Genomic DNA, 14841 nt, shown 5'->3' with positions numbered 1-14841 from the left:
TTCCCACCAGCACCCCATCACAACAGCCTACGTGGCCGGGAAGGAACCGCCCCACCCTGCACCTCCCCAGGGCCAGGTTTGTGGTAGCAGCTGTGTCCCCTCCAGCCCAGTCACACACGACCACCCGCAGTTGTCCTGCGGAGGGGGAAGGGGAGTTAGTCAGAAGGTCAGCAGTGACTTGGGTCAGCGCACAGAGTCCATGAACAGTTTAACCTTGGAAAACAATTCGTTCCTGGTGGTTGGGCAAGCAGGAGTTCCTGCAGCCACAACTGCAGGGACACAACTGCTGGCGTGGGACCTGCAGCTGGGGGAAGAGGACAGGCGGGACGGCACAGCCAGGCCTTAGGTTGGTTTACAACAATTGCGTGAACAATGATTAGGGAACATACCCGCAGGGCTTTAAGCCAGGAATACGTTATGCCAAAAGTTATGAAAGTATTTGAACACTTTCCTGCCGGCTTTTCTGCAAACTGTCCTTCATCTGGTCTCTCCCCAGGAGAGATGCCTGTGCAGCACGGCATCTTCTTCCATAGACCATTCCCTGTGTAAGCATGTTTGTGCTATTTTTTTTTTTTTAAACTTTTCAACTAGAATTAGACAAGATAAGATCAAAGAAATTCCCTACCATGATGCCAATGGCCCCTTTGTAAGAGTGGGTATTGCCCTAAGAACCCCATGAGGTTTCACGTTTAAGCTGACAGATAATATAGCCAGCATTGACTGACGTCTTCCTGGTAGAAAGCTGTATTCCTGCGGGCTGACGTACATGTGATTCCATGGTGCGGCCACTGGATGTTGTCATCGCTCCTCGTGAACGCCTCAATCTCTGTATCACTGTCCTGTGGGGAAACAAGGTGCTCCCGAAACACAAGGCATCTCCAGCATCAGCTCCAGCTGTTGACGGAGCACATGCAACCACTGCGGGTACCTGAACATCTGAATAATGACATCAGGGAACAAAGCAAATATCACATCTGACAGGAAAGTTAAAGCATCCATGATGCTTTAAATAACCAAGGAAGCCTGCACTCCAGTTATTGCTCCAGTGATTTATAAAAACATCAATAAAAGCACAACGGGAAGCATTAAAAGCGATGATGTCATGTATCTGTTTGACAACCATTGGGGAAATTTCATTTCACTGTGAGATCTGTATCTGTATTTAACCTCAAGCAAAACGTTTCCAAGATAAGCAAGCACTGACCACCTCGAGGGACTTCCTAGGCAGAACAATCGAGACGCTCCTTTGACAACAAACGGGATTACAGAGAGAAGCTTCTGTTAGCTGACACATTTGAAATACTCAAAAAAGGAAGAAAAGATTAAGAACCACTGCAAAGGAAGGAAAGCTAAAGGCTGTGCTGCTTTGGTTGCTTCCCAGATGTCCCTAAATACTGAAGTGCAATTTTGTGCTGGGTTCAATCTTTTCTGGCTGGAGGCTACTATGAGAAGGTGCGATCCTGTTCTCGCCCTTCCCTTCCGCCTGATCTAGCACTCACACAGCCAGAAGCTGAGTCTGAGATTCCTGTTGGGTAGGACAAACGAGAAGAGAAACCAAAATGAATTGGCCTTTCAGTGGCTCAGCAAATGGAAGGCATCCATCATAAAACTGCACAGCCCCCAGATTCTGTGCGAGAACTGGTCAAACAGCCTCACTGGAAGCAGCCTCCCAGTAAGCTAAATTAAGCCCAACACCGAATCATGCTGAGTCAAGTTTGCCCGTTTTCAGGTGATGACTGTCCCTTACGGAACCACCGCATTTACTACTTATTTACCTACCGTTTACCCAAACGGCACCGACAGGCCAATGCTGTTACCGCACTCACCCCACAACAAACCAACACATAACTTTCTTTTCAGTTCTTCTGCATTATTCCCACGCTGACATGCTATATTTACTGCACAGTGGGATGAGCCTTTCTTCAGCAGCAATACTGGCTTAGGCGGTGTTTTACCCTCCTCCAGCCCCACGGCTACACCCTTGGTGGTTCCAAGTGTTTGGGCAGTTTATCAGATGGCCACACGGCCACCTGCGCAAGGAACTGATCTAAGTAGGAAAAAAAGACAAACCAAACCACAAAACTTTCCCTCCCCAGCTGACTTTGAACGCAGACCAGTTTCCAACACTGCTTATGCTTTCACTTCTGCCAGCTTTTCTCTCCGTCACCCCAAATACTCAAACCACTGCTTAGGCAACAGCAATATTACTTGTATTAGGATAATATTGTAGGCAAGAAAACCAAAACTAACTAGTAAAACTTCATTCCTAGATTCCAAAAATTTTCATGCCAGCATCACATCATAATAGCTTGAGTAGACCAGAACATTAAGATTTCTATTGTCATCCTGAAGATAATTTGTATCTCAAAATATGAACTGAATCCCCTTCATATTAGTTAATGAAATAGCTATGAAATGTGGTAGAAAATGTTTAATAGGCAAGAAAAATGATGCAAGCAGCTTCCAGTGAGAACCCCAGCACTGCTCGGTACAACTCTACAGTTCCCTAATGGACGAAAGGACAGCGGAGTGCAAGTTGTTCTCAAGTTTAGGGAAAAGACATTTATATTTGGGGATTTCACCAGATGAAGGCAGGGGGGAATACTGCAAGGTTCAGGACAGTAGTGCTGCTTGTTCCATTTCACGCTAAGTGGAGTCTTTCAGGATACCTGGTTTGCTTCAGGGCAAGAAAGTAGCCATGAAGTGCTGTGGGGGGAGAACACAGGCTGGGAAACCCCTCCTGCTTAGCGCGGGTACATCGCTCTGGCTGAAAGATTCTTGCTCTGCAGCAGAATACATTGTACCAGGAAATTCCATGACCAGCATCCAGCCCATTCAGTGGTTTTAGCCTGTGAAGATGCTGGATGCAGGTCTGGCCTTCACCCTCTGAAGGAGTGGGGTAGAATAAGTAAGTGTTTTCATAGCAGTCACCAAGCATCTGAGACAGATTTATTTAGTATTCAAAAGTGTTGATCAAGCTCATGACTGACATATATAATAATACATACATGTTTTTAAATAGAAGCTAACACAGAAACATGACAGTGTGCTCAGGCCAGAACTAGTGGAAAAATCAGCTTCTCCAGTTAATTTGATGTACGCTTATCCTGGAGACTGACTGGAATAGCCGGAAAAAGGCACCTTGACTTGATACATTTTAGCCAGGACAAGTCTGTCTAAGCAACTGGAGAAATACTTCCAGGCATCTCTAAATGCTTGCATATCCTGAGGACTTAAAAAAAATACGGAGCTGTGTTCAGAAAGGCGTACACTTCTCCCCCTCTCCTGGGACAGTCTCACCCTTCTCACGTGTTGCATACCTGCCCTCATATAAACGACAGAATTTTAGCCATCAACAGGAAGACCACGTAGAGCTGGTAAGGGCGGTCCTGGAGTCACTCAGAGAAATAGTTGACACTGGAAACGACAAACTGGCTGCAAACAAGGATACGTAGCTGGGACTTCTTGTGGACAAAAGTAAAATCTCTGGTAGAAAAAAAAAAATCCCAATTACTATGGCTACCAAAAAAAGTGCTGAACAGCTCTGAGAACTAAGCCTGTTCAGCTATTAGAGGGATAGACGGGCATCTCTAGAAGTGACACCACCTCTTACAGAATGCACATGGCAGCAGCACAGGAGAGTAAGCAATCGCCTACATGCCGGCCAGTAAATCTTTCCAGCAGTTAGAGATATATATAACCAGCACCAATTGCACAAGGTATTTTCAAATAATTCATATTCAAGCCAGGAACCTTTCAGGGCTACAGAGGTTAGACTATCAAAAGGAAAACAGATGTATAGCACCTAATAGGATGTTGATGTAAAAAAACCATAATAAGAAAGAAGCAGCAACATAAGAAATGCCTGTCTGTCAGCCAGGTAACAGAGAGCCTGATGCAGGAACATGTCTGATATGCCTTAGTGTTACAGAAATGACTAATAGCACAGAAGTGCTTTAAAGCAGGAGTTACTCTTCCAATAAAAGCCCCTTGTTTCTGTTGAAGATACCAAATCTGGCTGAAGTACTACACTTCAAACTCAGCCCTGAAAAGATGTACAGTGTCACCAGAACAGCCAGACACCTGCTTTCTGGGGTGGGATACGGGACTTCACCTTTATTGCAGCCTAACTACGCTTCTCTGCAGCCTACTGCAAATGCAAGCACACACAACAAACATGAGAATCAGGTGAAACAACTCAAGTACTGCCTCATACATGACCCCAGTCCTCTTTGAAGTGTATCTATATTTAAAACCCCTCAATATACTTTGCCAATAACTTCAATAAAAAATTAAACGCAAATTGTTAGTTCAAATGAGTTTATCCATGTCATGGATAAATAATTTTTCTTCATTAAAAAGCAACTTTTCCTTTGTATGGCTCTTTCCTCCCACCAGTATTTTCTTTTGCTTTTTGAGCTTGTTGCAATTCAGTGATAAGATCCATGAATGTGAGAGTCTCAACATGGTCTTCAGATTGATTTCAGATGTTCGGCTTGAAAAATCCAGGATATCCTCTGCAATTACATCCAGTAGAGTTCATGAACTTATTATCTCAATTATCTTTTGAATTAGCAGAAGATACAAACATTGAAAACTTTTTTTTGAATTATCTTGACAAGAAAAAAAGAAAGGTCAGCTAAAGTAAGAGCTTTGCTCTATTTGATTACTCAAATGGATTCCAACTCCAAGTATACTAAGATACCTACTTTTATCAGTCTCATTCTGGGTTGCTGTGATTATTACTTGACTCCATACATGTTCCTTGTACCTCTTACCTAAATAATCTGTACTGACCCCAAGTTTAATAGATAATCAACAAGCGTAATACACTTTACACTGAATCAGCAATATCGACACTTGATCAAGTTGTCACAAAAACTTCTTTCTATTCAAACGTATCGAGTTCTTTTTAAAGCTATTATTCCATTGTTCAAAGATTACTCATACTTACTGTAGGCTAATTTAATCTCACACATTGTTCATAATGTGGCTTTGCATTTCAAAGAACTTTGTCTTTGCCAAAACGACCATGAAATCGGTCGTGTCACTTGTATAGTTTTCTCCAATTCCTTAGTTTTATTGCTTAAATTTACTCAGAAGAAAGCATTCACTGGTGCTTCGATTGCCACAAAGCAACATAGACCTATAGATAAACCAGCAAAACTCTACCGTCATTTATTTATTTTTTTAAAGTTGGGAGGATTCAGACACACAATCTGTTATAGTATTTGTTCTTTACAAAAAGGCAGTCAGATACCGCGTGAAAGAATAGTTATTCAGTCACAGTAACAAGAGCTATTTTGGTAGCTGAAGAGCAAACAGCTGCATGAATTTCTAAATGTGTTAAAGCATCTTCATAGCTCCTCCAAATTAAATTACTTAACCAAATTTGTAAAATGTAATCATACCTGTTCTCTTTGTTGCAATAATCAGTGAAATCACTTTCATATCTTGTAGTATCTCCTGCCTTGGTCTCCATTTTCTTGCCTTTACAAGAGTCTACTTGATGATTATACTTGGACAGAATCTACAGGAAACATTAAAAGGGAATAAAAAGAATTATCTAAGAACTCAAAACAGGGTTACTGTTTATACATTTTTAATAAGTAGCAGAGAACTCTTTTTTTTTGAAGAACAAAATTTGATAGAACTAAGCCCTTTTGATTTTACTATTTTGATATTAAAACTATTTAGGAAAAAGAACTTATATTAGCTAACCTGTAGAACATCGTCTGGTATCCTTGTTATTTCTGGAGGTGGAGGAGTATTGAGTAACTGGTCATAGTCTTTTATTTTGGGAGGAGAAGGGTCTCCAAAATGTTTAAGATACTCATCAGAGCTCACAGCAAAAGGAACGCTATCTTCTATGTATTGTTTATCTGTTGCATCATTCTTTGTCACCGACTCAATCTTTCCCCCCTGCTTTACCTGCTGCAAAAGAGGAATTAAATGCCTTCAGTTAATTTACTTATCTTAGGTAAAGTATTTAATAAATGTTCTTACAAAATTACCATCAGAAAGATCATCTACAATGACATAAGAAAAAGTAGTATTGGAAAAGAATCCCAAACTGACATTTGAAAAATGGCTTATGGTAAAAAAAGCATGTGCAAACGTACATAATTGGTGTTTACTACCTTAGCTTCTGTTTCTAGCCATCTTGTTTTAAAATTTGGAAACTGTGGTGTTCCTGTATAACTGGGAAGAGGCAGTTCATTTGTCTCTGGTGACCCTGGTAATACTGTACTCTTTGTTCTGGAAGGGATTTTCACATCAGGAGTACAGAACACAAGTACCATAGGAGAAGCCATCCAGTCAGCTGCTGAAATTAAGGCAGGGGGAATAAAAAAAAAAAAATATACACATACACACGCATATATATAAATTTAAAATACTATCAGTTCCAATGCCCCCAGTTTAGTTTGCTAAGTCCATCAGCTTTTGACAGATTTGCATGTTCTAAAACACCTGTATCATTTTAGTTGACAGTTTTACTATGAACAACCATCCAAATTACAGAATTCCATAAAAGCAGCAAATGCAAAAAAAGAATAAATCCAGTCCCTCTACTGAATATAACTGAAAAATCCCAACTTACATCAACATTGCTTTAGCTTCTCGTATATTCAATTGTCACTATGTCCCAAAATCTTCACACATTTTCAACAGAACATATCATATCTCTTCTCAAAGAAGTTTTAGCACTACTCTTGTTAGCCTCTTTCCTATCTTTAAACGGATCTAATGGATATTCTCAGAAAAAAAAGAGGGCTAAGTTGGCAAAACAGCATTTTTATTGCAAATAAGGATAAGTTGCAGTTACAAAATGATGGATCCCTCCGCATAATTCTAGATGGATGAGTAGAAGAATGAGCAAAGATTTATACTGAAGTGAGAAACCTTCCCATAGTAGCCACCAACATTTAATTTTCTAGACATTACTACTCGTACAATGACTGGGCGCAAATTAACTATATTTAACAAGAAATACAGTTTAAAAGTTTACCATGTGTTTACAATGCGTTTACACATGCATGATGTAAAAAATGCATATGTATATTTATTTCACATATTTTTAACTTACCTTTCTCGGCTGTCACTTTTGATTTTGGCCCAGGAGTAACCATGATTTCCCTGGATGTCATTTCTGGTACATTCACTTCATGATCACCTTTTTTAACCAACCTGAAAACCAAACCCCTCAATTAGCTCTCAAGTAATATGAAGAAATCACAGTTAAAGGAATATTGTCAACCTGACCACTTCTCTAGTATTTGTTCATCAACATGCAAGTCAAAAATTAATTTCCTCAGAGATAATTTTCTCATAGATAATTTTCATCTATGATTCTACTGCAGCAATTCGTAGCATGCAAATGTTCAGTCCACCCACAATTATCAAATACACTGAGATTTCAATCTGAGGCCTTAAAAAGAACCCCAAAACAAAACAAATAGGTGTCCAGGGTAGGATCAATTTTCTTTGTCCGAGATGATCAGTTCTGTGTTAGGGGTACGGTCTATTTCGAATTGCCTGTTGCCTACAAAATTCTAAACAAGAAGAGGAAATCTTTTTGGCTCTTAACCTAGTAACGTTATTGTGAAACACTAAGATTTTTAATCAATTTTAAAGTTTTAATAAGATTACTTATGTTAATCACTAGCTGACTTCAGAGTGAAAAGCCATTTAATATCAATTCCACAAAACTGGAAACTGAATTTTTTAAAATTATTTTTTAATATCCAAGATATTCTAATGGAAGAGGGGTGTAGGCAGTTAAGAGACAATACGAGACGAAAAGTAGAAGCTTACCTAAACTAAACTCTACACAAAAGTGTCTCTATAAGAAAATGATTTTAAATATTTAAAAAGTTACCTTAACTATGAGAACCAGATTCAGAGCTTCTGTACAAAAAGGCTAAGCTAAAAAAAAACCACCAAAACAACACCAAAACCAGCAACCCCAAACCATTTGAGGCCATATATTCAGTTGAGGCAGTATATTTTACTTAGATGAACACATCTCAAATTTTGAGGTTAAAAAAAAAAGATAATCTTTCAAGTCAGTTCTGCCTTGGAAGTATTATAGATACCTGAAACCATATGATTTTTAGTTTTTTACACTGGAGAAGAACAAGTACAATAAACACTTTTGTTCAGGCACTTTCCTTTTTTTTTTTTTTCTTTCCTAATTACTTTTGGTTTCAGTTTTGTAGTAGGTGCATTGAAGTATATTGTTCTTTTCACCTGCTTCAAAACTGAAAATGTGAAAAACAAAGTTGGAGGACATGAGGTCTGCTAAATATTTAAGAACTTTGAGGTGAATTTTTAAAGGGGTTTTCAGACAATGCACAGCTGCTAAACAGATTTCAGCTAGGTACAAGACCTGGCTGACACAGGTGCAAGGTATATGAAAGGGTAGGGCAGTCTCCAAGAAAGTCAGCATTATTACCTGTCTTTGTACCTGGAAACCACACGTATAAGGCTACCTCGTTTGTACTAGTTTTTTTGCTTATCTGATCCTCAGGGAAGAGATTCTGCCCATTATCCAGTGGAAAAAAAAAAAAAATCTTTCTTTTATTAATTTCTTTGTTTTTTTTATTTGCTGGCTTAGTGTTTTGCCCATTTAACATGCCGAGCGTTCTCACTAAGAGGTGAGATGAGTGCTTTTTGGAGGTAACAAGCTGCTGAATTGGTTCAACCTTTCTGATCAAACCGCAAGCTAACTCTAACTTCATGTTGCAAAAGAAATGAAACAAATAAGCTAAAAGACAGTTACACAACATTTTTAACTCTAAGAACTTAATGTCATGACCTCTCACATATGCCACTAATTCTGAATCTATTTGCAGCTTTAGTCACAATTAGTGTCTATCCATCTGTTTTGGTCATTAATTATGATGATGTGTTAAGGAGCAATCATACTATAACTAATTCTCTACAGAATTTCAATATTGTCACTAGAAGTATGGAAGACTGCTAGTGTGATTTTTTTTTTAAAAAATTATATATAAACATTGCTACTGGACTGTCTAATTGTTTCACTAGAAGCCACAGAATAGAATCTACATTTGTGGATGTATCCGTTTATAAATTACAGCCATAATTAAAGCTGAAGATCACATTTAAAACAGTTCTTATTAAACAGGAAAAGTAGTACAAAACCACAAAAAATTACAGATATCAAAAGAACTTAAATTGTCCAATAAGATGAAACTATTTTCAAAATATTATTTGAGAGGCAACGTTTTTTTTAATTAATATCTTTCAGGATTCAGTAACAGTTTTCCTGTTACTAGAATTCAAATATTCTAGAGCTTTATAGACATTACAGTATTTATATAACTATACAAAGGGAAAAAATACCAAAACTATTTTAAAAGAAAATGTATCTTTTCACAGCCCCCACACCACCCCCAGTAATCTTAAAATTAAAAAAACACTCCAAATTTAACCATTGCAGTGAACTGGATCTTTGGGGGACAAAGTCACTTAAGTTGGCATGGTTCTGAAGAACTTCACACCTGTGCCTATGTTGCAAATATCAGGGATTTAAAAAAAAAATTTGAATTATTTCCACAATTTATTTTGAATATGGTTTTTGGTTTTTTTCAACAATTTCACTAAATAGCAAATATTTAGCTGCAGAACAGTTTATTTTAAATACTTTTGTCAGCTTTTAAAATTGAACGTATTGCTAATACTAACTATAAAAACATGATCTAACTACCTTTACATTACCTTAAAAGTATAGAAAAACTCTTCTACTGCTAAGATGTTCTACATGTCACTCCTGCAAATGCTTTTCCTTGATTTTAATTAGAACAGTGAAAATCTGGAGATGTCTTTTCAACAGAAGACTGAAACAAAGACAGCTAACTCTTCATAAAATCAGGCTGGATAACCTAAGAGATAATACACCATTTCTACAATGGGGCATTTTACTGAATGCTTTAGAGGTTTTTTCCAGGTCTATATTCCTAAAGCTTTTGAAACCTTTAAATTGGCCATGTAATATCCAGTGCAGACAACATGTCCTCAAATCCAAATGCAAGGTTAAGGAAAAAAAAACAAACACAGATATACTGTGCATTTTCGCCTTCTCTGTACAGAAGATTCTTATTGTGGTGGAGTCAAGGGAGGGAGTATATCAGAGATGTGTTTCACGGCAGCGTTTTGCACTGCAAAGGGTAGATGAAAAGACATGTAGAGAGTTGAATAAAGACACAGGACTAACCAGCTGGGAGATAATAACGTATCACCTGCTTAAAGACAAAGAGAAGGGCAACAGCAGCAAGAAATTAGTACAGCAAGAAGAAACTACAGAAAATTCAGTAGAGAAACAATCTGAAGTAATTTACTTACTTCTTGCTCGTCTGAGTAGTTTTACGAATAAGTGACATTGTATAATCTTCATTCATACACATGGTATGTTCACTAATGCCAAAGTGTTCAAGTTTTGGTGTTACACACTCATAATCATCCATCTTTAGCATACATTTTGGTGTTTTGGGCAAAATACAGGGGGCCTGTGTTTTTAGTGGAGTCTTGTTCTTTGAATTTTCTTGATTGGCATTTGTTGCTTGTTGTGCTTTTACTGCACTCCAAGGCCTGGAGAAAGCATATTGTGAAAGACCAAAATCAGAAAGCTGGGGGTTACGCAGGGGGTCTTTGGGCACCAGCGGCTTCTCGGTACAAGAAGGAAGATGAGGTACATCGTCTGCTTTTTCTTCATCAGATTTATTCTGGACAGACACTGTTGAATCACTTTTATCTTCTTCCTTCTCTTCTGTTTGAGAAAAGTAATTAAAAAAAAATTATGTCAGAAGTTTCTGGTTTAAGAATTTATAAAGTAAGTTGGGACTCCCCCCATCAGTATTCAAAATTTTTTATTTATTATTGTAAAAAATAGATTTCGTCTTTCATTTTAAAGCACTGAACCTGAAGCTACAACAGATATCAAAAGCTCATATCAGGCTAAGCTATATTTATAATACAGGTCACACATGTACTGAATTTCGCTCTATTAGTAAACATTATTTCTAGGAAAAATGAAATGGAAATATTTTTACACAAGTGTATTTTTAATAGAATTCATCTCCCTGCATGGAGCAGGCAAGAAGTGTTAATCTTAAATACATTTATTTGTTTTCATCTCAGTGCATGAGGGGCAATTCATTAAAAATGTACAACATAAGTGACAATGAAAACAAAATCTGTATAGAACTGAAAATGTTTTTGGGGAAAAAGCAAAGGCTGTACACAGTACTCGATGCTCATTCTTCAGAAAAACAATATTGTTTTTCTGAAAGGTTATGAAGCAGCAACTAAAAACTTGTGAAAGAAGGTAGCTTTCTAGAGAACAAGAGCCCACTGCAGAAAAAAGCAAACATGTAATTTGTACGTTTCTGTAGTTCAACTGAAACACCCTGAAACGTTTCTGAATTTCTGCATGATGTAAGAAGCAGAGGGGGCGATGTTAAAACAACATGGGAGAGGCATTACTTTATGTGTATTAGTACTACATATTCAGATACACTTAGCTTAAAAATACATCTTAAAAAATAAAATTAACCTCGTAGCCCTGTCTGGAGGACAGGAAGGAAAGTACCATAAAATCAGAGCTTTCTGCCATATCTTAGTAAAAGAGTTGTAGTAGCTTAACTCAGAGGTGAGTAAGGCCCACAACCACAATTTTGTTTTGTGTAATGACTGATAACCCTCAGGGGAAGGTTAAGGTGTGTGCTGCCAAAGGCTTCCTGAAGGTTGATTGGGCCCTTGATACCAAAAGGGGTATGTGCAGTACTGACAGTTGTAGGGTTTTACGCTCATTTGGCACACCTGGACTTTTCACACAGGTGCGTGCGCACTTTCTGGCTGGATTAAGGACCTCTCCTATGTCCGATGATCAAGCTACTACTGCTTGCCACATGTCACCTAATCCCTGTACATGCTTCTCTTGTCCCATTTGTGCTGTGGAGCACATTATCTTAGTATTTTCTCTATAGTGATTTAAGTTAATGGAATCACCACATATGAATACGAACTAATTTAGATATATCTACAATAGTTTCCCATGCATGAGAAGCTGAAGCAGCGTAATCCTCTGGGTTATGAAAACATGTTTGCTAACATGTTTTCCAAATACAACTATTCCTGGAGGGAAAAAAACCAAAACCAAACCAACCAAAAAAACCCCACACGCTAACTTAAAAGCAAGCCAGGAGATCCAAGTTTTTGTATTTTGGTTTATTCTTATGACACCAATCACAACAGAATTTTTTACCCTCTGGATATTATTGCAAAGCAAGTAACATAGATGTACTTGATCTCTTAATTAAAAGAGAGATACACATAGCTAAAGAGAAACATTTGAGAAAATCACATTTGTCTTCACATACGGTATTGCCAAGAAATATTACCTGTAGAGTCTTTGACATGTGGTTTGTAGCCGTATTTCTGGAACAGCTCTTTTATTTTTCCAAGATCTGCTGCATTTCTTTGCATCAATATTTCACTTGCCTTCATAAACTCATGAATTGCTTGTTTTTCAGAGCAACTCTTACCAAGACTGGCATTAACATCTTCCTTTGGGGGCAGGGAAACACAGAAATATTGGTTTTCAAATCACCACATGGTAGTTGTTTACACATTAAGTGTTTTGGGAATAAGTATTGAACTTCAATTCACATGAGGATAAGCAGCAAATTTAGGTCTCACCTATACCTGAAAACTAGGTTACAAAATGTCAGGAACATGTAGGGCATCAGTGTACAAAAACTTAGAAAAGTTAAACTAAGATGACAGTTCACAGTATGATAACTACTTATTGGCAACCTCTCAAACAAAAATATATGCTTTTACTCCATAAAAATGAGATAACAGCAATTAGTTTCGACACTTACTCCTCACGTACAAAGAATTAGTGCAGAGTTGATGGTAAACCTCAAGTTTATATCCTAGCTTACCTCTCAATTATTTGTACACTTGCTCATTTCTATAACCCATTTTTCCTACTTCTAACAAAGAAATAAAGAACATTATTCACAAGTTTAACTGAATGGCTGAAGGTAATGAAACTTCCGTGAAGATTTTTCTTTATTCTAAGTGCTAGTCAATGAACACAAACAAGCATACCTCTTCCGCAGGGAGCTGCTGCTCCTGAATCCTGCTCCCCTACAACTACACCTTGGCACAGCTACAACTTCCCTGTTACCTTTGTCCCCTGCTGATCTGAGCGACAACAGCAACTGCAAACTAATAAGCACTGTTAAACCTACTTTAAGTCACCCACAAGTTTTCGGGCACTACCTCAACATCTACAGCCATTATGAGGACTTAGATGTAAATGAATAAAAAGAAGGGTCAGAACTGCTGACTAACAAAGTTGTATTGTGGCTTAACGGTCAAAACAGAACCATAAGTTTACGGAACACCCCCTCCCCTAGTTTTTCAAGGAGGAAGTGAGTTAAGATGTTACCTTCAGAGTCTTGATTTCACAATGGAGGTCATGTAAGACTCTTATTGGAGATTCATCCTCATAGTCTTTGATATGCATGTTCACATAAAAATGTTTGGAAAGGGAAAAAGGGGGTATCAGTATTTTAGCACAAAAGTACATTCTACGTCAGAACGTAATCTCCTGTATTAGAGATGTTGGAGTCATATGTTAGAGAAAGAGTCATAGAGAAAACCAAAGAGAAACTAGTTCCTATTGGGTACCTTGCACAGAGTAAGATTGCAATTTGCACAGTATGTTAAACCACACAAAGAATCTGCACAGGCTTCCATTTTACCGTTGCAGCTAATATTGTAGAAATGAACATATAGCAGATGTTGGTACAACAGGTAGGTCCCTGGGCTGTCAAGGATTATTTATACTAGGTTTTTATCCTCAAAAAGATTGAACTTGAAATAATAATAAAAATTGAAAAAAGCGCGTATAGACACCACTGAAAAACATACACCAACAAAAAGCTGAATTCTTCTTCCTTATTTGCACGTGGGCAGACGTTAGTATTGTTCACTTACACATGCAGCAGTCATTACTTCTTGCACTGGAAATCAAGGTAATGCAAATAGCGTAAAGGAGGACACCTGCTACGTGACAAGACACAGCACAGAGATAAATGCAATTAGAAGCTTGAGCTATCTGTACAGAGGGAGAACAAGCCCTGCAAATGCGTGTCCCTGTCTCAGTCCATGAAAAGGAGTAAAAGCAAGAATGTGATTCCCGTTTCATTCCGTTTCTCCCTGTGACAAAAGCTCACCTCCACACCCACAAAGGAGCTCAGAGAGACGACAGAAGCCCAGATAATACCCTGCCGAGGTACTCCCAGGCCCACCCCCGGACGCATCAGCCCACCAAAGGCCCATCTCCGCATGCCCAGAGGAGCACACGGGGAAAACCGCAGGCGGGAACCCAAATCATCAAGGACTCCTGGGGAACAATGGCTACCCCCCTACCCCCGGCTATCCCAGCAGGGCCATCGGCCTCAGAGCCCAGGCGTGACGCCCATCACCACGAGTCACTGGGAGCATCCCTCCAGATCACCTTCCCAACTCGAGGTCCTGCTGCCTGGGGCTGGGACGGACACGCCAGCAGGAGCCCCGGAGCAGGGCTGCGGCCCTAGGAGCGGAGAGGCCTCGGCGGACTCGGCGGCCGCGGGGAGGAGAGGAGGCGAGCCCTGCGCGTACCCGGGTCCTCTCCGCGTAGGGCCCGCTCGAGCTGCTTCGCCTCCTTGTCTAGCGTGAGGGCTAGGGCGCGCAGCTTACCGAAGAAGTCCCTGGAAACATCCATCGCCCGCGCGGCAGGGGAGCACCAGAGGGGCAGCGCCC

General features: G+C 39.2%; 1 protein-coding gene across 1 annotated transcript; it reads right to left on the bottom strand.

Moving 5' to 3' along the window:
- Positions 1 to 664: 664 nt before the first annotated feature.
- SKA3 (spindle and kinetochore associated complex subunit 3) lies at positions 665 to 14803 on the bottom strand. The gene is made up of 9 exons (XM_009708934.1): positions 14701 to 14803; positions 13484 to 13548; positions 12426 to 12591; positions 10369 to 10792; positions 7088 to 7188; positions 6141 to 6325; positions 5722 to 5934; positions 5412 to 5530; positions 665 to 839 (listed from the first exon to the last, which is right to left on the bottom strand). The coding sequence occupies exons 1-9, from the start codon at positions 14801 to 14803 to the stop codon at positions 665 to 667; spliced, it is 1551 nt and encodes a 516-aa protein (XP_009707236.1).
- Positions 14804 to 14841: the final 38 nt, after the last annotated feature.

This window comes from Cariama cristata, unplaced genomic scaffold (genome assembly GCF_000690535.1).
Source record: "Cariama cristata isolate BGI_N322 unplaced genomic scaffold, ASM69053v1 scaffold10531, whole genome shotgun sequence".
NCBI lineage: Eukaryota > Metazoa > Chordata > Aves > Cariamiformes > Cariamidae > Cariama > Cariama cristata.
Note: the sequence above shows the minus strand (reverse complement) of the source record. Positions and strands in the feature narration are given on the sequence as shown.

Excerpts from the sequence above, each read along its gene's own strand:
- SKA3 (XM_009708934.1), bottom strand. The coding sequence starts at position 14,803 with ATGGATGTTTCCAGGGACTTCTTCGGTAAGCTGCGCGCCCTAGCCCTC. Across the intron at positions 7,189-10,368 it reads ACTACTCAGACGAGCAAGAA|GTTGGTTAAAAAAGGTGATC; the intron begins GTAAGTAAATTA and ends TTTGGTTTTCAG. Across the intron at positions 5,935-6,140 it reads GGCTAGAAACAGAAGCTAAG|CAGGTAAAGCAGGGGGGAAA; the intron begins GTAGTAAACACC and ends CCTCTTTTGCAG.